The sequence below is a fragment of the Peromyscus maniculatus genome, chromosome 2 (assembly GCF_049852395.1).
Source record: "Peromyscus maniculatus bairdii isolate BWxNUB_F1_BW_parent chromosome 2, HU_Pman_BW_mat_3.1, whole genome shotgun sequence".
Taxonomy (NCBI): Eukaryota; Metazoa; Chordata; class Mammalia; order Rodentia; family Cricetidae; genus Peromyscus; species Peromyscus maniculatus.
This window is the reverse complement of record NC_134853.1, coordinates 125,677,645-125,703,319: the sequence shown is the minus strand read 5'-3', so window position 1 is coordinate 125,703,319 and position 25,675 is coordinate 125,677,645. Positions and strand designations below refer to the sequence as shown.

General features: G+C 37.8%; 1 protein-coding gene across 3 annotated transcripts in view; it reads left to right on the top strand.

The window, feature by feature from the left end:
* The window catches only part of Prkaa2 (protein kinase AMP-activated catalytic subunit alpha 2), a 59,039-nt gene extending 44,161 nt beyond the window's left edge, over positions 1-14,878 (top strand). For all 3 annotated transcript variants that reach the window (XM_006987195.4, XM_042271530.2, XM_076564637.1), the window contains 5 exons: positions 463-550; positions 2,661-2,885; positions 11,089-11,593; positions 13,882-14,008; positions 14,478-14,878. In XM_006987195.4, the coding sequence (XP_006987257.1) occupies positions 463-550; positions 2,661-2,885; positions 11,089-11,593; positions 13,882-14,008; positions 14,478-14,716 (1,184 nt within the window). In that variant the 3' untranslated portion in view covers positions 14,717-14,878. The remainder of the gene's footprint in view (positions 1-462; positions 551-2,660; positions 2,886-11,088; positions 11,594-13,881; positions 14,009-14,477) is intronic.
* Positions 14,879-25,675: the final 10,797 nt, after the last annotated feature.

Below are 25,675 nucleotides of genomic sequence, written 5' to 3'. Positions count from 1 at the left end.
GAAAGACTTTTAAAAGCACTGTTTTTTTTTAATTAGCAGCCTTTTTATTTCTTCGTATACAGAAGTAGATAATATTTGGTGCTTATATTTTTGAAAAAGTGATATAATTTCAATGAACCTTTTTTGTGAAGAGTCAAAATTTTCATGCAGTGAGCTTCATTCCACTCACCATGTGCTGCTCTGTTGCTTTCTGTGTGACAGCATAGGTCCCTAAAATAACCTCTTTCTAGCCTAACAGTGCCTCCTGTTACTGGAGAGCTGAGTGTGTGTGTGTGTGGGGGGGGGGGCAGGGCGGGGCAGGACCCAGGAAGTGAACCCAGGTTGTCAACTTTGCTCAAGCATCTTGGCCCACTGAGCTCTCTTGCCACCCACCTTATTCTTTAAAATAAATAAAGAATATGATTTCTGAAGCATGAAACAACTAAGAGTTTTCAGCATCTGATAAATTGCTTTTATTTTTAGGACTGTCTAATATGATGTCAGATGGCGAATTTCTACGAACTAGCTGTGGATCGCCAAACTATGCAGCACCTGAGGTCATCTCAGGAAGGTAAGAGTTTAGTAGTGATAATTGAGCATTTTGTGACCTTGTTCTAATAACATTGAATTTCCTTTGGAAGAAGATTTTTTAACATAGTAGAAACAAATTGTTCATTTATTTTTTTATTATAGGCAGAACAGTACATTTTTTTAAAGCTCCATGTAGGCATTGTAATGTGTTCATGCATTTTGTTCATTGACCATGACTGAGACAGATCTGATGCAGCATCTATATTGTATTGTAGAAAATGTCAGTATCAGTAAGGATTTACCAAAGTTTAAGCCAGTGTCTTTATTTAACAGACATAGTTATTTAGTAGTAGTATTTTCATACATTTCGCAGTCTTCAGGCAGTTGTTTTATATTTTGCCTTTGGAAGACTGAAATTTGGGTGACAATATGATTTCAAGCAATTAAACTAGACGAGTGACTTTGAAGTCCCTCATGTAATTAGCTCATTGGTAATGAACATTATAAAATATTTACAGAGGCTTCAGAGATGAAGTCAAGTCATTCTACAGTGGCTAGTGTCTGGTTTTAAAAGTTCACAGGATGCTTGAGAGAAAATATTGAGAAGGTGCCTGCAAGTAGCAGATTGTGAGAGTCTTAGTTCACTTGGACTGCGCCAGAGCACCGTACAGCATGTCTTATAAACAATGGTGGTCTGTCCCATGGCTCGGGAGCTCCACAACGATTTGGTGTGTGTACAGCCTACTCCTCACAGCCCACTGTTTGTAACTTTAAGCCTGTGTGCTCAAAGGGGAGTGGGATCTCTCTGGGGTAGTCTTTTATAAGGGTATGGATCTTCATGAGAGTCCACCTCAGACCTTAGAATCTTCACTTCCTCATACCATCAGTTCGAGGTTAGAATTCAGCTGATAAGTTTTAGAGAACACAAGTATTTTGTAAGATGCTTGAGTGATACAGCTGATGATGTAAATTAGGGACAGCATTCCATTGAAGCAGATCGTGTTCTTTCCACTGGAAATGTAGAAATTTGTTACCTCAGACCAACGTTTGGTTTTGGTAGTGTGCTCCTGGGGAACGGTAGGACAGTAGAAGGGGAAGACAAAAATAATGAGAGGTGTGTGGTGCAGACAAAGGTTGTCTAAAGCCAAACTGTCTTAGTCCATTGAGTTAGCAAGAGATTCTGAAAGAAAGCAGTAGGGACTCTGTTATACGGGGGCTGGGCAGATAGCTCAGGGCTTAAGGGCATCTGCTGCTCTTCAGAGGACCTGTGATTGATTTCAGTACTCACATTAGGGCTCCCAGCTGCCTGCAACTCCCATGCCACAGAATCTGCTGTCCTCTTCTGGACTAAGATCAGACACACAAGTACTACATAGACACACATGCACTCAACACACTCAGACACATAAAAATAAAATTTAAAAATAAATAAATCTTTTAGGAAAGATAATGTTAAACACTGTCAATATAGTACCACTTAAGTATTTTAATGTCTCAAATTTTGTTTAAATGTGGGATAGGAACAAAAATTTTGTTATATATGGAATATATATATATATGTATATATATATTATCAGAAATATATATCTATCATATATCTATCTATCTATCTATATATATATATATATCAGAAATAGTTCTGAGGGGGAAAACACTGTATGTATTATTGTATTTTTTTCTAGTTTGTGGTTATTTACTTTGATGTTTCCTTAAAGAAATAAAAGAGAAAGTGTAAATTTTGTTTGTTGAGTTTTTTTTTTTTTGAGAACAGAGTCTTACCCTGAATGGCTTGGGACTCTCTAGACCGGGCTGGCATCAAACTCACGGAGATCTGCCTGCCTCTGCCTCTCAAATTCTGAGATTAAAGGCATGTGCCATTATGCCTGGCCTGAAAGTATAATAAATTTTAATTAGCACTTATAATTAATTTTTAACAAATAAAAATAAGTCTTTTGGCAAGTTTGTGTTGCTAATTAGGCTGGTTATTTTCTATGAAGAGTAATTTTTGAGGTTTGGGAATTGCTATGTATTTCATTGACCTTAAATAGCAATATATACCAAGTTGGTTTTGCTTTATCATGGATGGAAGCAGGATATTAACAATGAGGGGAAATGGAATCTACACTCAGGATTGTGTTCTCCTTTCTCAGGCTGTATGCGGGTCCCGAGGTTGATATCTGGAGCTGTGGCGTTATCCTGTATGCCCTTCTCTGTGGCACCCTCCCCTTTGATGATGAGCACGTGCCTACGCTCTTTAAGAAGATCCGAGGGGGTGTGTTTTATATCCCGGAATATCTCAACCGTTCTGTTGCCACTCTGCTGATGCACATGCTGCAGGTGGACCCCTTGAAGCGAGCGACTATCAAAGACATCCGGTGATTATAGTTTTTGTTATTTTGTACATTTTCTCATTGTAGTAACAGTGATACTAGAATATTTGCTTCTCCTATGCTTTGTGACACTTTATTTTATGAGAATTTTTCGGCAAAGAGGGTGGTAAATTCTTGTAATCCCAGCACCTACCCAGAAGGATGAGGCAGGAGGATCTCAAGTTCAAGGTCAGCATGGGCTACAATGTGGGACCCTGTTTCAAAGAAAAGGAATTTTTAATATTTGAACTTATTATGTGGACCTGATTGTCACTTATCCTTCAAATATTTTACATTGCTTTTATGCTTATTAGCATAAGTAGTAAAGCATCTAAGGCCCTGTATAAGAAGGATGCAGTCTCCTAGAGTTTCATTCTTGCCTTCCCCACCACATCCTTCACATTAGACTTAGGTCCCGACCGTTTATTGTATTGCTCTGTATCCTGATTCTTTTCTGCATCTTCTGATCTGCTATCATTCCAGTCATCTTTCATGTTCTGCTCACATGGCACCAGCTTTGTGAAATCATTTGTAGTTCCCTCGCACTGTATAGGAGCTTCTGATTGTTCAGCACATGCCTTGTTACTGCATTCTCATACTGTATCTGCTCTTCCTCAGCATATCTCCTTTCCTGCATTATAACTGTCAGGGCACAGATTGTCTTAAGAACCTGTCTATTCACCTGCTACTTTACTACTGTTACTGAAAGTGGAAGTTTAGAAGGAACTGAAGATATTTCAATGTGAAAATTGGAGAACTTTGTGTTTTAGATATGGTTGAATATGTTTTTTTTGAATCCTTACCACCACTGTAAAACTGACTTACCTTTTTTATTTATAGTCTCTTATACAATGAAAATGCTATATAAATATAGTATTGAGGAAATATGCATGAAACATGTTTGTACATGTTCAATTCAGATGCATGCATTTCCACCTCCCCTCACTTTCCCATATCCCTTGCCTTTCCCCCGTACCTTTCTGCTCCCCATACCCACCCTGTACCCTTCTCCCCGTGTTCCCCCTGTACCCTTCTACTCCCCATCCCCCCCGTACCCTTCTGCTCCCCATATCCCCCTGTACCCTTCTGCTCCCCGACTCCCCCCTGCTCCTTTTCTGGTTCCCATTCCCACCTTTCTCCATCGAAGCTTCATATTTCCTATCCGATGGCCCCTTTCTAGTTCCCAGCCTCTAACCACACTGTCCTTTAGAAGCTAGAATCCTAGTAGGAGACAACATGGAGATTTGTCTCTTCAAGCTTCACTTAATGGTTACTTACTTAGCATAGTTAAGAAAATAAGCTTTGTTAAGTTTTTGATCCAGTAGCCACTAGTAGATTCACTGTGGAGAATCCCTTGATTGTTGAGGAATTAAGGAGCACACTGGCAGGGAATGATGTAATGATGTAATGCCTTCTACATGTTATGTATGTTTTTCGAGGAACGATGTAATGTTTCTATGTGTTATGTATGTTTTTTGAGGAACAATGTAATGTTTCTACATGTTATATGGTTTTAGAGGAATGAAGTAATGCCTTCTACATGTTACTTTTTTTTTTTTTGCAGGGATGATGTAATGCTTCTATATGTTATGTATGTTTTTAGAGGGCTTTTGTTTTTATCTAAGGTTCCAAAGATTGTTTAGAGGCACATTCTTTTGACATCTTTCAGAGCCTTTTCCTTTCCCCTAAAGCTGGAATATGTGTTTTGACATATATATCCTGTGGAACATTCCGAGGGTGGATGAGGTGGTGGTTTATGCTGGCTGCTGTGGTGTCTTGTAAGCAAGGACTGGATTCTTTTCACATTTAGGTGTCACTTTCCTCCTTGCTGTGACTAAAAATCTGGCAAGAAGCACCTTAGGGAGGAAGGGTTTAATTTGGCTCAGCGCTTGGAGAGATGTCGTCCATTGATGTCGTCCATTGTGGGGAGGCAGGGCTGCAGGAGCCTGAGGTGGCTGGTCACATTGTGTCTGCAGTCAGGAAGCAGAACAGTCAGAGATGTGCTGGGCTGTGAGGCCTACCCCCAGTCCTTTGTCACGGGAAGCTCCGCCTCTGGACGGATTCCACAACCTCCATGAGCAGCAGCACTAGCTGGGAGAGTCCTACTGTAGGCACTTGTAGGGGCATTCCATGCTCAAACCACAGCCTGTTCCCTTCCCAGGCCTGCTCCAGCATTCCTGGCCTCGTGCATAAGAATGGAGAGCTGTAAAATTGCTGCCACATTTAGTTATGGAAATGAACCAACGGGGGTGGGGGGAGGGGAAACCTGTGTTCACAATTCTTTGGAATAAATAGTTCTTCTGATTGGGTTTTCCCCAGAAGAAAAATTAGACATGCTAATATATTTGTACTTGCTTATATAAGCACTGGTAAATTTAGAATAGTAACAGAATTAATTCTGTTATTTCAAAATAATTGTTAATATATTAATAGACTTTAGGAGAAAATGTAAATAAATCTACTAAAATGAGTTAATTGACCCATAGGAAGTGCTATAAAATAGTGGTATTCTGGGCTGGTGAGATGGGTTAACCATTACAGGCTAAGGCTTACAACCAAAGGACAAAAATAATGGCAACATTTCTACACATAAACTAATAACTTAGATTTATAGTTCTCACTATTTTATGTTCAATATTTCAATATGAGAATTCTTAATTTGATAAAGTATACTTCAACAGGCATAAAAATTAATTTTTTTGACAGTCGGTAAGCATCAAGCATTATGCTATATATTTAACCCATTTTGTTGCACTGAGTTTTTCATAGGTAGGTGTTATAATTCTCATTTTACTACAATAAAATTGAAACTTAGGTTATGTCATGGTGTATTTATCTATTTGCTTCTATCTAAGTTACTTTAAATTAGGGATTGCATTTTCATACTAAAATACACTGTGTATGGCATATATTTAATGGTGAATTATCCTGTTTGTCAAGGACAGTAGATACAGCTTAGTTGGTACACTGCTTGCACTGCATTCACAGAGTCCTGGGTTTGGTCCCTCGCACTGCATAAACTTGGTGTAGGGGTGCACATCTGCAATCCAGCACTGAGAGGTGAGGCAGAAGGATTAGAAGTTGAGGGTCATCTTTGGTTACATAGCAAGTTTGAGGTCTGCCTGGGCTACCTATAAGTGGAAAATTGGAATTCAGAACTTTGCTGAATTAAAAACCAATGCTCTCTTTACTATCCTAGATTGTTACATGATTTATGTGACATTTATTTCTCCTTAATTCTCTCATAGTACTTTATATATCTCATATACTATGACAATTAGTGGCTTACAATTATGGAAATTGAGCATAGTTATCTGACATGCTCAGAAATGTTTCAAATTTCAATGTTTTTCAAATTTTGGAATATTTGCATAGATTTTTCCAGTTAAGCATCCTTATCCAAAGCCCAGAAATGCTTAAAAATTCAGAAGTTTTAGAGCATGATGCCTAAAAGATTTGAGATTTGGGTGCATTAAGAGTATGGATTTTCTGGTTGAAGATGCTCAACTTGTCTACAAAATATTCTCTTAAGCAATCTCCTAAGGATCTCAGGAAAAAAAATCTCTCTACTTATTTGCTTACTTAATTGTTTTTGGTTTTCTTCCAATATGTGTTTAACATCTGCTCTGTGTGAGGTCTTAAGTTGAGTGCTAGAAATACAGTGGTAAACAGGAAAGATGTGTGCTCTCGGTGTTCTGAAATTTGTGTTCCTTCAGCTTCTTTAAACCTACTACAGCATTAATAGTAGTACTAAAATTACTGTTGTTGAAAACAGTGGATCTGAAGCTTAACTGTGAATATGAATATTGGTTTCTCTGGTTACTAATAATAATTACTTAACATATTTGTTCTTTTTTTTTTTTATTTTTTGGTTTTTCGAGACAGGGTTTCTCTGTGTAGCTTTGCGCCTTTCCTGGGACTCACTTGGTAGCCCAGGCTGGCCTCGAACTCACAGAGATCCACCTGGCTCTGCCTCCCGAGTGCTGGGATTAAAGGCGTGCGCCACCACCGCCCAGCCTAACATATTTGTTCTTTAATTACTCTCTATTTGTAGTGAAATCATTGATAAGGTAATTACAAATTGAGCCATGTGAAATTGCTATTTTTGTAGGTCTAAAAACAATTGAATACTAGAAACTTCAAATATTCAACTTAATCTTGCATGTGTATATTTGTGTATGCAGATGTACATTCTCATGTATGCCCATGTGTGTGGCAACCTTTCATGTTGTTACTCAGGTGGCATCCACTTTTTTTTTCCCTTTGAGTAAAGGTCTCTCTGGCCTGAAACTCATCAAGTAGGCTAGGACTACCAGCCAGCGAGCCCAAAGGACCTGTCTTCAGCTCTGGGAACCAATTTAAACTTGGCTAAGTGTGCTGACCTACATGTGACTTCTGGCAATTGGGAGGCAGGATCATTGTAAGCTTGAGGCTCGCATAAGCAGTGTAATAAGACCCTGTCTATAAAACAGTTTTTATTTCTTTGAGAATTTAATACTTTTGATGTATTTTATTCTACTTATTTCTCTTCCACATCTCCTCTCAGATACAACCCTTATTCCATCCCCACTTAACTTTATGCTCTCATTCTTTTTTTTTTTAAGCTTTGGTGTCCAGTTACTGCTGTCTTGGTTGTGTGATCATCCAGTGGGGCCTTTTAGATGTACCAGGGCTCATAGTCCATAAAGAAAACTCTTTCCTAGGAGCTATCAGACACCAAAAGTTTCTTAGATAGGGGTGGGACTTCATGCCCCCCTTTCTTCTCCACGCTGGGCTTTTGTCTGGTTTGAGCTTGCAAAAGCACACAAGGCTGTCGTGTGTGTGTGTGTGTGTGTGTGTGTGTGTGTGTGTGTGTGTGTGTGTGTATGTGTGTGTGTGTGTGTATGTGTGTGTTTTTGTGTGTTGTAATTGAAGCTCTTAAAAACAGTATCTGGCACATGAACTACTAATACCTTTTTATAAGTGAATATATAAAAACTTAGGTGGCACTTTAAAAAATTTTAGTTTCATCCCCTGTGTCTGGCAGCCAGTAATCTACTTTCTGTCTTTGATGAACATTTTATAGCATGTGACCTTTGATCTCTATGGTCTTTAATTTAGCATAATGCTTTCAAGATACCTGCATGTGTAGTATTTATCAGTACTCCATTGTTTTTATTTATTTACCTTGCCCTCTCTCTGCTTTTGTTTTTTTTTTTTAATGATTTATTTTCATTTTGTGTGCTTTAGTATTTTGCCTGCATGTATGTTTGTGTGAGGGTGTGTGATCCCCTGCAATTGGAGTTACAGTTGTGAACTGTCATATGTGTGCTGAGAATTGAACCTGGGTCCTCTGAGAGAGCAGTTAGTGTTCTTAACTAATGAGCCATTTCTCCAAACCTTTCTGTAGTTTTTTAAAGACAGGGTTTCTGTGTAGCCCTGGATATCCTGGAACTCTCTTTGTAGACCAGGCTGGCCTTGAACTCATAGAGATCCACCTGCCTCTGCCTTCCGAGTACTAGGATTAAAGGTGTGTGCCACCGTGCCAGCTACCTTTCTCTTATTTTACTTATGAAATTATAATTGATTGATTGATTGATCTCACAGCAAACTCCCTGATCCTTTGGATCTTACGATCTCCATATATAGTTTCAATACTACATTGTTTTTAGTCTAAAAAACATGCTGTGTAGATACATTATGTTGTGTTGACGACATTGGGATATTTCTGTCTTGTGACTTTGGTAAATAATTTTGTTCTGAACATTTAGATTCATATTTAATAGTCATGTTTTCATTTCTCATGTATGTACCTAGAGTTTATAATTGTCATCTATTGTTGGTTGTTAATATTCCTAGTTGCTTAGTGATTTTTTTTTGACTAATTCATTGAAGTCTTTCCTCTTATCTATTACAACTAAAGATTCTCCTTGGTTAGCTAAATGATGAACTGCAGAAACAGATTTTTTTTTTTCCGAGACAGGGTTTCCCTGTGTAGTTTTTCGCCTTTCCTGGAACTCACTTTGTAGACCAGGCTGGCCTCGAACTCACAGAGATCCGCCTGCCTCTGCCTCCCGAGTGCTGGGATTAAAGGCATGCGCCACCACCACCCGGCCAGATTTTTTTTAAATGCCGTGCTGTAGTAGACTCCCCAGCCTTTGAAAGTGATTTTGTGTTTACGTTGAGAGTGGATCTCTAGTGTTTTAAGAGACAGTGATAACTCTGCCTTTGCTTTCATGTCCTTCTTGTGCAGAGCCTTCAAGCCACCCGGTGATAACAAATTAGGATCTTGTCAGTTTTTTTCCTGGGCACACATCTAGCCGTTGTGAATTTCAGGAATATGGGGAAACTTCTTAGACCCTTTTGCACTCTTATTTCCTAACCTAGCTTAAAGGTTATTTTGAAAGTTTTTGCTACAACTCTCCACAATACCTGATTTCTTGTACCACTCCATCCATGTCTCACTAGGCTTTTATGATATTGGACCACAGCTGTTCTTGTAACATGACAAAACCCTTTGTTGTCTCAAGATTTTACAGAGATTATTTCTTTTGCTGCAATACACGTTTTCTACACATTGTTTCGCTGACTGCTGATCATTCTGGTGTGTGCCTAAATGTTAACTTGAGTGCTCTCCCTCCCCGCTCTCCCATTCTGAATCATAGGCTCTCATTTGCTGTTTTCCATGCCCAGATTTTATCAGAGTAGTGTTGTATTTGGAACCACTTATTTTTAAATATCTGTTTGTATCTATCTAGTGTATCATCTCTGCGACTATTTGCTAGTAGTCATAACATCAGACACAAAGGTCCAGAAATGAGAGAAAATGAGATTAGGAGAGCAGTGTACAAAAATTTTAGTGTTAGTATCTCCTTATGCTCTTGTTATTGAGGACCTCAAATAATTTTTTAGTGAATGACATAACCAGTAGTTAACATATAACAATTAAAATTAGAATGGAAATTACTTTAAAAAAATCTGTTCATTTAAATGTCTTAAACAAACCAACCAACTTAAGGATTTGACCTACAGCCTTGCACTTCCTAGGCAAACACTCTACCACTGAGCTATATCTCTGTCCCCCTCCCCTATCTCCTTTTACATTTTACTTGAGATAAGGTCTCACTAAATTACCCACGGTGACTTATAATTTCTTTTGTAGCTGAAGCAAGCCTTGAACTTGAGATTCTCCTGAATCAGCTTCCTTAATAGCTAGGATAATAAGTGTACACCACCAAGTCTAATAATAGTAATGTCTCTATTATGAAGATTCGTGAAAACATTGTAAAAAGTATCATCCCACACGTTTATGAATGTTCTTAGTGTCTAGTTTAATCAAATTCTCAATCTACTTCATTTAATCTTGCAATTTTATTTCTTTATATTTTGGTTTTTTGAGACAGGATTTGTCTGTGTTAACAGCCCTGGATGTCCTGGATCTCACTCTGTAGACCAGGCTGGTCTCAAACTCACAGAGATCCACCTGCCTCTGCCTCCCAAGTGCTGGGATTAAAGGTGTGTGCCACCACCACTCAGCTAATCTTGGCAATATTTTATGTTAGTTGAAGTTCGTGAGGAAAATCTGAACTCAGGTAAATGGTTGAAAAATAAAGGAGTATTTAGTAGCCACTCAGATAATAGTGATATTCTTTGATACTAAAACAAAGGTTAATATACTAGCTTACAGTTTACTATATCAAATGAGAAAAAAAATCAATTAATGTTCGTATTTTACCACACTATGGTGATATAATATGTTGTAAATTTTAAGTGACTCTCTTATGCATATATAATTTTGTCATATCATTGGGAAATCTTGCATTATTGAAATATGCAGATTTCCCACATTACATTTACACTATCAAAAATCATATTCATTATTATCAATACTAATTTCACCATCAAGCCCCAGGAGGCAGGTACAAATTACCATCTGGAATGTTGCTTGGGAACTTAGATTCTGTCATTGGCCACAAATATTGCTAGTTGTTTTCCTTGAAGTGACAGCCCCACTTTGTTCATTTTCAAGGAAATATCCCAAGTCTGAATATCTGTATTTATTTAAGGATAGAGATTAATTAACTGGCACCAGGGTCACATAGCCAATAGCAACAGAGCTGGAACTAGAGACCAATAGTTTGGAGTCATTATGTTATATTGCACCATGTCTAAATTATGTGGGACTTATGAAAGCATGTTCTTACAATAGTGTATATGGTGTCTTTCCTAGAGAACATGAATGGTTTAAACAGGATTTGCCCAGTTATCTATTTCCTGAAGACCCTTCCTATGATGCTAACGTCATTGATGATGAGGCTGTGAAAGAAGTGTGTGAAAAATTTGAGTGTACAGAATCAGAAGTAATGAACAGTTTATATAGTGGTGATCCTCAAGACCAGCTTGCAGTGGCTTATCATCTTATCATTGACAATCGGAGAATAATGAACCAAGCCAGTGAGTTCTACCTCGCCTCTAGTCCTCCAACTGGTTCTTTTATGGATGATAGTGCCATGCATATTCCCCCAGGCCTGAAACCACATCCTGAAAGGATGCCACCTCTTATAGCAGACAGCCCCAAAGCACGGTGCCCATTGGATGCACTGAACACAACTAAGCCCAAATCTTTAGCTGTGAAAAAAGCCAAGTGGCATCTTGGAATCCGAAGCCAGAGCAAACCATATGACATTATGGCTGAAGTGTACCGAGCTATGAAGCAGCTGGACTTTGAATGGAAGGTAGGAAATTACAATGTACTTAGGCTGTTTGTAGAGAAAATTGTTCTTATATAAGTTTTCTAAGCAGTTGAGTATTGAGGTCCACATAAAGTTGTTTTTGATTTAGAAATAATTGTAGTGGGCTTCATATTTTTGGTTGACATGGTTCATTCTTTTAAACTATATAACACACACTGTCAAAACATAATAAATAAAGGATAAAAAACTGTTGATGCTGGGAACGTATTTTGAGTTACAGAATAGCATTCTTGGCCAAGTAATTGAAGTTATCTGAGAAAACAGCCCACCTGTTTCATCATGGTTCATAGCAACAACATTTCTGAAATCTGAAATCTTGAAAGTCAATTTCTTTTCACCTTTTTCAGGAAGCTTGTTTTCTTTTCATGCCTTTTTGGCACGCGTGGTCGATGGCTATGGCAGCTAGTGTTCAATTTCTATTATGCTGTCAAGCGTGTTCATTCTGTCAACAAATACTTTTCTCCAAGCTGAGAAAGTCTCTTATTTGGGGTTTTTCATCCTTGGTATGTTAGTTACTTTCCTCAGTGCTGTGACAAAATCTCCAAGAAAAGGAACTTGGGGAAGGAAGGAAGGAAGGTTTGTTCAGACTCACAGTGTGAGGATACAGTCCATCATAGCAGGAAGTCATGGAGGCAGGAGGGTGAGACCGATGGTTGGTCACATTGTGTTCACAGTCAGGAAGCAGAAAGCAGTGAATGCTGGTGCACAGCTCACTTTCTCCTTTTCCTCAGTCCAGAACTCCAGCATATGAAGTGCTGCTGCGCACATTTAGTGCAGCCTTTCCCCTTCAGTTTTCTCCATCCAGACAGTCTCTCAAGGACATGTCCAGAGGTTTGTAGACCTTGTCATGTTGACAGTAGTAACCATCACAAGTCTACCTCTGTCAGCTTGACACCCGATCATATCATTTCAAAGCTGTAGCCTTTCGTCTCTTCTCCCCACAGAATCACGGCCATCTCACCATAGAAAATGCATTTAACACAACTTCAAAGGTCCCTATAGTCTTTAACAGTGGCAGCCCTGTTCAGTGTTAACTGTCACACTTGACTATGGCATATTTTCTTACTATCAACACACATTTTACGTTTTCAGTGTAACATTTTGTTGCAGTTGAACTCTTTGAGTATATATGGGAACATTTTTAAAATTTAAGATATCCCTTTAACTGTTAATCTTTTCTTGAGGGTGATGATGAATGTTTACTTTAATTTTTATTTATTTATTTATTTGGTTTTTAATGAGATAGGACAGGGTCTCACTCTGTAGCCCAGGCTGGCGTGGAACTCACTATGTAGACCAGGCTGGCCTGGAACTCCTAGAAATCCACCTGCCACCTGCCAACTGCTTCCAAGTGCTGGAATTAATGTCACCTTCCATTATAACAGGCCTATTTTAACTTTTTTAAATTAAGATCTTTAACAATTTCATACATGTATAAAATGAATTCTTCTTGTTCTCCCAATTCTCTCTTCTCATATTCCTGTCCCCAGCTCTCTCTTACTTGTCCCTTTCCAGATTCATGACTTATGGTTTTGTTGTGTTAGCCATTAAAGGGAAAAACATTTCAAATTTATCATATATTCAGCACATTTTAATCAATTTTAATTTGCTTTCATTTCATGATTTTTACATGATTAAATAAAATAACATTTCCTTAAACTAAAGCCAGTCTCCTCTTTCTGAAGCAAGTTTATGTAGTTAGATGGGCATAGTGGCCATGCCTATAACACTAGCACTCCAGGGACCTGATGCAGGAGAATTTCTATGGGCTCAAAACCCAGTGTGGGACCCTATCTCACTTTTTAAGCATATAAACAAGAGATGCCAACATTTTAAACTATCCAATGGAAAGAATCTAGAAACTAATATGAGAGGTTCTGAAAACCCAGAGTTTTCCGAGTTTTCTTTATCTGAGCTAGTTTGACATGGTCCTCGGGATATCGTGTTGTTGGGGTTTTATGGCTACCTGATGTGAGCCACTGACAGCTCAGTTATTTCTTCTGCTTCCTATTTATCAAAACCACTGAAGCAAAGGCTACTAAGATGATTATTAATACTCTAGAGTAGATTTGTGTCTGGGCTAAAGGCTAGACTCTATAGGATCTGAGTTTTTACAAATGGTATTGCTAGTGGGATTAAATATACCAAATTACTTGTGACATAGAAAAATCAACGATAAATCCTTCTTTCTCACCCATATTTGCTTTTGATTTTCTTTGCTAGGATGGGAGACATTGTAGTTTTAACTTTTTATTCGTTTCTGGTTTTAGGTAGTGAATGCCTACCATCTTCGAGTAAGAAGAAAAAACCCAGTGACTGGCACTTATGTGAAAATGAGCTTGCAGCTTTACCTGGTTGACAATCGGAGCTATCTTTTAGACTTTAAAAGCATTGATGGTAAGGAGACTAGCAGGGGTGAGTTCTGAGAAATAAAACTTGGCACCATTTGACTTACTGTTACAATCATCTCAAAGACATGGTGGGTGGGTTCTCTACTTTTTAAAGCAGTCTTAACAAAAATGTAAGTGAATTAAATATGTAGTTTTAGCAGAAAATAAATTGCTGAGCATGTAAGGTATTTTCAGATGTAAGCATGTTCACTTTCATTTCAGTGTAAATTGCTGTATCCCTATGTTGAGAGGGACTCGGGGGAGCAGGAGCTGTGGAAAGGTTAGGAGTGATTAGTGACATGTAATGACTGTGGGAGGAGGAGATAGCGCCTCTTCAGCTCCTGACACATGCACATCCCAGTGCTTACCAGGCTCTCTGTGCTCAGGTCTGCCTACCTCCTGTTCTCAGTGCAGCAGCTTCCTGGGAAGACTTGGGCAAGTGCACTTGCTATAGTTCCTGTTCTCTGGTCTTTCAGATGAGATGGTGGAGCAGAGGTCTGGTTCTTCAACACCTCAGCGTTCCTGTTCTGCTGCTGGCCTGCACAGACCAAGGTCAAGTTTTGATTCCACCACAGCTGAGAACCACTCACTTTCTGGTTCTCTCACCGGCTCCTTGACTGGAAGCACTTTGTCTTCAGCTCCCCCGCGCCTGGGCAGTCACACCATGGATTTTTTTGAAATGTGTGCCAGTCTGATCACTACCTTAGCTCGCTGATACTCTACCACTGGTTTCTGTCTTTCTGTTACTGCACTGTGAAAATCACATACACTCTTGAAGTTATTAGCTCACTTTTGGGTATTACATACTCTGCAATATCAATTGATGTGAATATTCCCAGGTGACATGCAGTGTATTGAAATTACTGAAAACACAAAAGTCTGGCGTTTTGTTTACTTTTAGAATTCTATTATTCTACTGTGCCTATGATGAATTCAAATAGGTAGTACCTTTAATGGATGAATGTTGATAAAGTTTGCTAGTTTATACTTGTGAGTTCACTACACATGATGAGCACACCTCACTGATGAACCAGCTAATTTAGGAGGTGATACCTCCTTCCTTTATGTTTAGTGCATGTAAATCCAGTTTGCTTCCTAAATCTCAAAAGGTGTTAGACTATTCAGGAACCCAGTTTTCTTGCACAAGGAGATTAAAAATAGAATAAGTGTTAGTCAAATATTTAAATGTAGAAATCTGAAAATCCTGTCCTCCTAAATATTAGAAACCAAATTCTTTTTAATGGTTTCTGCAAATACTGCTTAGTATTAGCCAGAAAGACTGTTTCTGTTAACAGGTGCCAAGTCTCCAGGCTTAACATTTGTGCAAGGCCCCCTAGTTAAATCCCACCACCACCAAGCAAGACAAAACCATGCAAAAGTAGTACACAGTTAAATGAAACAAGGCAAAATACCAACAGCCCCATAAAGGAAATTCTACTCTGATGACCTGTTTTGTGTTTATGGGCCTGGGGTGTGTTGGGAGGGCCAGGAGGTTATGGCCCTGACATCTTTGCTGATTCACCTGAGATTTAAGTTGTTAGTGATGGCACCTCCTTCCTCAGTAGCCATTGTGTTTGTTGATTGTTCTTCGGTCTTGTGTGGCTCCTGGTCTTGAATCTTTCAGTTCAAAGCCCTGTGTTGTACATGGGGTCTTTGTGTACTTCCAAAGCCTGATTGCTGTGACTTTCACTGTTGAAGCTGTTTGGACAGGGAAGCCTTAAACATTTCAAAGTATGTTCTCCTGGAATAAGTATATGTGTTGTTTACATATATACATGTATGTATTGACACATCAGTGCTTTTAATCAAAAAGAACCAAACTTTTTTGTGCAAGTTTTTTTAAATTTAAGATAAAAACACTATATAGCAGGATAAAATTAATTGATTATATTTTGTTTTAGTAAAAGTATTTTTAAATTATATATAATTTATCTAATAATGTATTTATTAATTTATTGTGTTTATGTTGTGATTAAAAAAAATCATTGACCTGATTTACCCTAGAAAATATTAAGCTCTTGAAAATGAAAGCAACATTGCCTTGACAGGTTTCTATTCACCAAAAATGGTATATTTCTATCTACCAAGAAGGGCAAATGAGACTATTAGACTAAGTTTCTCATGAGTTTATGGAAGACAAGTTTGTCTGCCTGTAAATATCTTTTTAAATTATGAGTTTGCATTATATCCCATCAGATAATATTGTAGTTCTTTTAGAAAACGATGGTCAATACTTATCACTCCAATTCTCAGTATCAAAATCTAAAGGACCTTTGTTCTCCAATTTGAGAAAGAGGGTGGGTGTACAATTAAGGTGGCTTAAGTTTTTAATCTTCGAAAGATTGCCATCTTGTGGCAGTAGACGGTAATTTTTAGTAGTTATTTTATTTTTTTTTATTTATTTTTTTTTGGTTTTTCAAGACAGGGTTTCTCTGTGTAGCTTTGCGCCTTTCCTGGAACTCACTTGGTAGCCCAGGCTGGCCTCGAACTCACAGAGATCCGCCTGCCTCTGCCTCCCGAGTGCTGGGATTAAAGGCGTGCGCCACCACCGCCCGGCTAGTTATTTTAATAGCAGTACTTAGCCCTGTTTTCTCTAATGTGTTTTATGGATGTTTTGTAATTCTGGCTTCTCCAAATATGTACATACCCCTGTGTGTATAGGGGAGCGTACCACCTCAAAATATTTGCCTAATTATGAATGGAAAACTTTGAAATAAGGAACTGATGGGATTCCTTATCTCTAATAACAACATCCACAACAGTTTTAAAGGCAGGAAGGATGCCAGAATGCTTTATTAGTCTAGTGCATTTGATGTTCAAAGCTTGCTCTTAGCAAAATTACTTTGTTTGAATGACTATGATGCTATTGGAGAGCTAAAAACTATTTAAAACATAATTCTTTTATGAGTTTTGGTGATGGAGTAATTGGTTTGCAGGGAGAATTCAGTGAATCCTCTAGCAGAACAGAAGGCAGACCTTTGACCTAGCACACGTTTCCGTTACTCTTGGAAACAGAATAGGAAAGATTTCTTTGCAAATGTAAAATTTCCACATTTCAGTCAACACTGGATGTAGTAGGTACTGAGTTAAGATCAGGCCCTCTTGGATCCTAGGGAGAATTACTGTTAGGTTATAGATGTAGGCCTTATTTATATCCTGGAAATGGATTCCATCTGGTTCTAAAATAGTATTTCCTAAAACAAAGAAATCCATGGAATAATTTTGGAAAACCTTGTGTTCTGCTCTGCACCTTACAGAGGACAGTGGGTATTAGCACTAAAGACTTGGATGAGTTCTTTCAGAAAAAGCAAGCCACATAACCGTGTGTAACCCTACTTTGCCCAAACTAGTTTACTGTTTTCAAACATCTGCTGAGTATGGTTGCTTCCCTGTAATCCTAGTGGGGAGCATGAGGCCAAAGTAGACTAGATAGATAGCAAGGCCTCTTTCACAATGAAAACAATAAGGAAACCTTAACATCCAATAATAAAATATGGAAAACAGTTGGGCCTGAGTGCCACAGCCAGTGTGGTTGTGACACTTAGGACACACTTCTTCCCTCTTGGGTGCTTTGGACAGCCTGACTCAAAGTCAGCACCACTCCGTGTACCACAGACAGGTCCATCCCGAGTTTGCAGCTTGTATCACATGCTGGGTTCTCCATCAGACTGGTGGTTTTGCGGTAGAATTTCTATTCTTTTTTCTCTTAATAGATGACTAAAAAGTCTTAAACAAGATTACTTGTGGAAAACAAAAGAATGAGAGACCAGTGACTTTCTACTATGGCTCCCTGAAGAGCCAATCAGTTTTAATTCATTCTTCAGTGGCCACTGAACATTTCCTAAGTACTTTTTGTTAGGAAACCAAAATGGAAGCTGTCTCAAATTAAATCTGCAGGGAGAGAGAAAAGCAAACCATCCACAAGTTGGGGTTTTGTTTTGATGAAGAAACCATTTTAGAGCCCCTTGTCACATCTGGTCATCTGCAGAGAGAACTCAGGGGCCTAAGCTAAGCAGAAATATATGTCCTTATGTGCCAGGGAATTGGCTTATGTAGCGTAGTAATTCTCTACTTTATGCAAATAGGTATTCAAAGATACTTATATAATTCTGGGTATACTTTTTCCTTGGTTTGTACTCAGGGAAGACAAATTTAATACTTGAGGTAAAATGAAATGTAATTGGAAAATAATCATAAACAACCAAATCAGATTTTTATACTCCTTTATCTGTAGTATCTACTAATATGTAAGCATGCTTAATGTGGGCCCCACATTGATGTTTATAAGATTTAACAGCCTGGAACATACCTACCATAGACACTGCAGCTCTGTCTGTTCACTGGTTAATAAGTTAAACTCCCAGTATGAAGTCGCATATCTAAATTTGAGATCTGCTCATAGACCTGTCTGGTTTGCGTTTGGTTTAAAGATCTGAAACTCTTCAGTCTGGCATCTCTCTCCCTGTTAGCTTTCCTTCAGTTACCCTGTGGCTTTTAGAGCAGGTGTTAGCACTTCAGCGGTCTGCAGCAGCTCTGTTGAAAAGTTGGGGTGAAGGCTGTGTGCATCTCTTAGTAAGTTTCGTCTTGGACTTGGCCTCAATTTTGAGACCCTGAAATGCAAGAGATAGAGAAAAGAGCTAATGTCCCTTTGAGCTCAAAAGTTCTGCCTTGTTTACTTCTTCAGAGAATTTGTGTTAGTGTCCACTTTTTACATATTTGTATTTTTATATTAGTATGAATGTTCTATCTTAGTTTGAGTCATTTCAAAGGTATATACGCCCGTATTATTCTAAACACAGCTACTTGGACTACTGGAATGCATATGGCAAAAATCATCAGCAAATCAAAAGCATCCTGTGAACTCAGCATTGATCAGGAAATGGCGACTGTAGTGGCGGCAGTGCTTGCCCATTTCCAGTCCTGTTAGTGCACCCTTACAGCAGCAGTCCCGTGAGCAGGAACAGCAGTCTCTCCCTAAGTCCTGAGTGCCATGCATGCAGGGATTGATTCAGTGGTGGCCAGGCATCCCTGATAATACTTCGCCTTTCTTCTGGGCTCAGCAGTTTGAGTTTGTGAAACATCTGCTAGGCAAGTAATAAAAATAAACACTGGTGTATTGCTTCTAAGTCCTGGAGTGACATACAGTAGTTGTAGCTGAATATCTAGTTTAATTATAAAAACTAGTTGATTGCACTAACTAGATGTAATTATGTGAAATATTTATGATTATATTGATTTTTATAAATATAAGTTATTGAGGGTGCTTAAAATCTAGAAAAATCTCTAGAACATAATTTTTTCTTCAATTTTATTTATGTGATTTTTGGGGTGTGGGACTTTTGTACTGGGGATTGAACCAGGGCTTCACACATGTGAAGCACGTGCTTGATACTGACCTAACCCCCTGCCCTCATCCTGTGACTCTTAAGGTACAGTCTCTCTCTGTAAAGGAGAGCCCCGATCCCCATCTAAGTCATCATAGTTTGTGACTGTTAGCTGAAATAGGCTTAGCTACACTTCATATTGGTAATCTTTTATTTTGTGCATAAATGATATGACACTATTTTCATAGAGTATGTCTCTATGAACTACCTAATCACTATTGGCTTGATAGAAATTCAAGCCTTTTCAAACTTGGAAATATAACTTAATGAGCTTTAAATCACACACATACACATATATATTATTTAAACAAGTAAGCGGCTTCTGTACCAGCCTTTCCTTGAATATTTATGATGCAGTTGATGCCACCAAACAGTTATAGCATTAGGAACAGGACCCACAGTCGAGACTGGATTAAGTTTTCATTGAACTTCTTCAGCCATAACCTGATAAGAATCAGGTCCCAGCTAGAAGTTATCAGACTGCAGGCCTGTATTTTGTGAGCCAACATTAATGTTTACTGCCAGCCTTGCGAAGCAATGCTGTTTGTGACTGCATGTGACTTTTGGTAACTTTAGTTTATGTCGAAAAGCAGTTCAAATTTTAGAGATAATTCATGATTATTTGGACAAGCAGGGTGGGTGAATTCAATTATATTTAAAGTGCAATTAAGGAAATTCTAGGGTATAATATTCTCTCCAGTTTAAAAAAAAAAAAGGATTTGTAGAATGTCCCAGAATGAAGAAAAATTTGAACATAGACTTTTTTTAAAAAATAAGGTTTATACAATATTTTTTAATTCAAGATTTGCTATTTTGTGTTAATTTAAAGTTTCAAAGAGAAACAGAAGCCTCCTAGGAAAGAAGAATAGCATTGTTATTTTTCTCCTGCTAATCTGAATGCTAAAAGTCTCCTGTAAATAAGTTTTGTTACCAAATGAAGCCCATTTTTCTAGATGGAGAACATTTTCCTAGAATGGAAGAGACATAGACCCACTGTCTACACAAAGAAAGAAACAGTGCCTGGTGCCTTCTCAAACAAATGCAGAGGAAAAACAAACACACATCCAGACTCCATTTTCTTGTGAGTTCTGTTTCCTTGGGACCTGCCCCACAGACTGTCACGTGGTTTGCTTCTGCCTTTTCAGTTCCACTTGACCAGACCTCACACCATCACCACCGGAAGCTGTTCACTGAATAGCGTTTCTGTTTCATTTATTTCACTTTTTAAAGCCACCTGGGCAAATATTTGGCTGCCTTCTTCTGCTTTTAAAATGAATGCAATTACTAGCAATCTTTATATTTTAAAGTTTATAAATGAAAGAAATGCAGAGCTAAAGACCGAATCTAATTGAAATCGAATTCCCTGTTTGCTACTATAGCAGCACAAGTTTGTAACCTTCTGTAGTTTTCTCTTGTACAAAATGTGGATAATAACCTACCTCACAGATGTGTGTGAGAAGCCGCTTGAAAGCCTGGAAGGAGGGCTTTAGAGCCCCATATTCAATGTCAATCCTTCCTTTTCTACTAGACCCTTTGATACTGATAGGATGAGTATCTTGTTTTTAGACGTCATATGTAATAAGAGCATAGTGCTGAGAATGTTTAAGACACAGTTTCACAAACTACAGTGTTCTCATTGTAAGACACTTAACATTTCTTGGAAACCTCAAATATTTAAATATCAAACCTGTCTTTTGTTTCAATAAATATTGTTATTCAGAATGTTGGCTAAAGCTGCCTTAATGTACCAAAATACAGCTTTCTGTCAAGACTGTTCACAAATACCCATGGTTGTACTGTTTTGAGTGTTGATTGCGAAGTTGTTATGAACTATGACCTTGAAGGATAGTATTTTAAAATTATTTTGTGAGTAATGGTTGTGTTTTTATCACGTTTAACTATTATACAGTGATTTTTGAGTGTGAACAATAAAATTGAAATTTGGCAGATACTAGGTTATCTGTATGATTATAACATAATGCATTACTGGATAGAAATTATTTGATTTGTTTTTCAGGAACACCATGCATTCATTCTTAGCCTGTAAAATAGTCCCATAATGTATTCATGTATTAACTCATTGGTGTAGTGCTAGAGTATGTCTTTATTTAAAAACATTGTTAAATCATTGAAATGGGACTACTTTTTACAGTTGGTTTCAGAACAGAAGACAATAGACTCGCAGTGATTTTGTTTAAATAACTAGATTCTAATTTCAATTTTATTTGTTATGCATTTTTGTGAGTTAAATGATCAGTGGGAAGGATTTATCTTTAGTAACCATATAGAAAAGGTTAATGAATTGCAGAGCATTTCATATTTGCAGGTTCTGTCTAATTAATGTTTGAACTGTATGGAACTCATTGGCAACAAACACAAGAGAAAAGTGGCCTGTCTGATTGTGTGTCTGCATTTTCCACAGAATCAAATTAAAATCTGGTGAATTTGAAAGTTATATTTGTTTCTGTTCAGTCATTACGCTAATATTCTGTGTTTCATTTAATAATTCCTGAGAAAGTGTCTTAGAAAGAAATTGCTTATAACTCAATGAGATTTCACACCATTGTTGTATAGTTTGTCTTTGATTCTGTACACTGTATTTTTAACCTGAGCCATATCTAAGTGTTCTATTTTTATAACAAATTGGCACAATTTTAAGGACTTAGCATGGATTTATTATTTTACTCTTTGGAAGTGCCATGGGTCTACTTGGTTCTTAGGTGACTAAACACAAGTCTTCTACTGCTACCACAAATTTATTATCATTATTATTACTAGTAGTAATAGTACTACTACTCGTAGTATTTTTTCCTCCTCTTTGTTCTCTCCCCTTTCCCCCCTTCCTGTTCTTTTTTCTTCCCCTTCTCCTATTTTTTTTTTTTTTTGAGACAGGGTCTCATGTAACCCGGGTTTACCTCAGACTCACTGTGAAGCTGAGGGTGACCTTGAACTTCTGATCCTCCTGTGTCGACCTCCCAAGTGTTGGCATTAGAGGCATGGACCATTCTTCCTATTTTATGCCATGGTGGGTATTAAACCCAGAGTCTCATGCATGCAAGGCAAGCAGTCTACCACCAACATGATGCCCCCAGCCCCCCTTTTTTACTTTTCAAATACAGATACTTCGCTGACATATATTCATTGTACATAGTGATGGATTTTGTAGATTTTCCCTCCATAACTATAGCCTCTGCTTTGGCCATTTTTACTTACTCTTCCTTTCCTCATTAGTCCTTCAACAAACAGTCTTGCTTCTACTTCCAGGCATATGCATTTATATACACACACATATAATTTTATGTGTCATTATCAAATCTAGAGTCTACATGAGGAAATGTGATAGTTGTCTGAGTCTGCCTTATTTTGCTTAATGTGATGCCTAGTTGTAGCCATTTTCCTGAAAATGACATAATTTTGTTCTTAGAGGTTTACATGTATGTGTTTATGTGTTGTGTGTCCAGGGGCCTGTTGAGACTAGAAGAGGGCCTCAGATCCCCTGAACTGCAGTTACAAATGGTTGTGAGTCATCTAACAAGAGTGCTGGGAACAGAACTTGGGTCCTATGGAAGAGCAGCAAATACTCTTAACCGTGGAGCCATCCTTCCAGTCCTCATAATTTAGTTCTTTATGGCTGAATAAAATTGTATTTTCTTTACATTCAAATGTTGTCAAAATGATTCCATAATTTGGCTGTTGTGAGTAGTGCTGCCTAAAAATGGGCGGCAAGTACCTCTGTGGGATATTAACTGCTGATCCATCTCTCCAGCCCATATTTTGCTTTTTTTAAACAGTTCTAGTAAATAGAATTATTTCCTAGATTTCTTTCTCAGCATGTTTGTTATTGATAGAGACAGTTTACTGATGTTTATATGTTGATTTTTAGTCTAATAGTTTTGCCAAGCGTGTTTATCAGTTCTAAAAGGTTTTGGTGGACTGTTTAGGCTTTTTCATATTTTACACTTACTGTTTATTTACTATGTGTGGGAGCTGCATGCTTGCCATGGTGCGATCATGTTCATGGAAGTCAAAAGACAACTTGCTGGTGTGGGTTCTCGCCTTCCACCATGTGGGTTCTGGAGATTGAACTCAGGATGTCAGGTAAATGTCCTTGCCCTCTGATCCACCTCACTGTTTATGGTCTTCTAAGCATAAGGTCACGTCATCTACAAATTGGGATACTTTAACTCTTCCTTCTCTATTTGTATGACTTTAATTTCTTTCTCTTGCCTTATTGCTCTGGCTAAGATTTTGAGCACTCTATTGTTTTGAGCACAAACTTTATCCTTCAGATATGAACCAAAACAAATCATTCCTCTCTTCTGTTGCTTCTTACCAGGCATTTGATTACAGAAAATGGAAAGAAACTAAGATAGCCCAACATAGGACCCAAAGAATGTTCACAGACATAGACAGAAATACATACTGTATATACATGCACATGGACTCTCAGGGATGGGAGGGAGGGATGAAAACAGTAAGGAAAGGTGAAAGTGGCCCCCTTTGTTGTGTTCCTGATTAGAGGAAATGCTCTGTTGTCATCTAGTATAATATTGGCTATAGGTTTGATGTATATGTCCTTTATTATGTTGGGATATGTTCCACTTAGTTTCTTCAGAGCATTGCATGTAGAAGATACTGAGCTTTGTCAAATCCTGCATACATTCATGTTCATATGATTTCTGTCCTTGACTCTTATGTGATGATGTATCACACTTACTGATTTATATACTTTATTAACTGTGCAATTAAATCAATTTCATCATAGTGAATTATCTTTTTTATATGTATTGAATTTGGTTTGCCAATATTTTATTGAAAAAAATTTGCATTTATGTTCAGTAAGGAGATTGGCCTATCATTATTTTATTGTGTCTTTATCTGGTTTTGGTGTCAGGATAATATTGGCTTTATAAAATGAGTTTGGTAGCATTCTTCTCTTTCTATTTTCTGGAATGGTTTGAAGAGCACAGGTATTCTTAAAAACCTAGTAGAATTCAGGAAAAAATCCTTTTGGGCCTGTATGTTTTGGATTCTAAAGACTCTTATCACATTAGCCTCATTACTTGTCATGTATCTGTTTAAGTTGTTTTTATTCCTCTTGGCAGGCTGTATAGGAATGTATCAGTTTTCTTTAGATTTTTTCCAAACTTAGGTATGTAAGTTGTTAAAATATTCTAATGATCTGAATTTCTTTGGTATTTGTTGTAATGATTTCTCTTTTTACTTTATTTTAATTAGCATACAAATATTAGTTATCATTGCAACATTTTCGAACAAAATTTTAGTTGATTCTCTTCCTGTTATGCTCATCTTCCCTATGCTGTGAAATATACTCCCTTTGTACACTATAAAGATTTGTCACTTGAATTGGTTTAATAAAATGCTGATTGGCCGGTAGCCAGGCAAACAGTATAGGCAGGACAGCCAAACTGAGAATGCTGGAGGAAGAAAGGTATAGTCATAAGAGACCAGCCAGCCACCCAAGAAGCAGGACATGTAGAAAACGAGGTAACAAGCCATGAGCCATGTGACAAAGCATAGATAAGAAATATGGGTTAATTTTAGTGTAAGAGTTAGCTAGTAACAAGCCTGAGCTATCGGCCAAGTAGTTATACTTTATATTAAGTCTCTAAGTCAGCTATTTGGGAGGCAGCTGCTGGTTATTTGTGAGCAGGTAGTCAGGACAGAAAAACTCCGCCAACACCCCTACCTCCCTGTCCTCTCCGACTCAGCTATCAGTCTTCCTGCACATACGTCCTTTGGTCCATCCTCAGAATTTCTTTTTGCCCTATCTTGGTTTCTTCCTGTTTTTATGTTTGTCTGCTTTGGTTTAGTGTTTGTTTGTTTGTTTGTTTGTTTGTTTGTTTGTTTTGGGCTTCACTCATACATTACAAGCTAGGACCTGCATATGAGAGAGAACATGAAGTTTTGTCTTTCTGAGTTTGGGTCACTTCTCTTAATATAATACTTCTAGACCCATCTATTTTCCTGTAATTTCATTTTTATTTATAGATGACTAAAATTCCATTGTGTGTATGTATACTTTCATTATTCATCAGTTAATGGGCATCTAAGCTTGTTCCTTTACCTTCCTATTGTGGCCTTTGGGTATATGCCCAGGAGCAGCACATCTGGATCCTGTTTTATTCTCTAAGCTTTGAACTCTGTGAATACCTTTGATTCGTGTGGGTTAGAATGAACATGACCTTTATTGGTGAGTGCCATCTGGAGCATATAGAGGAAGATGAAGAATATAGAAATTTGAAAAGTAGCTTTGAAATAGATAGGAT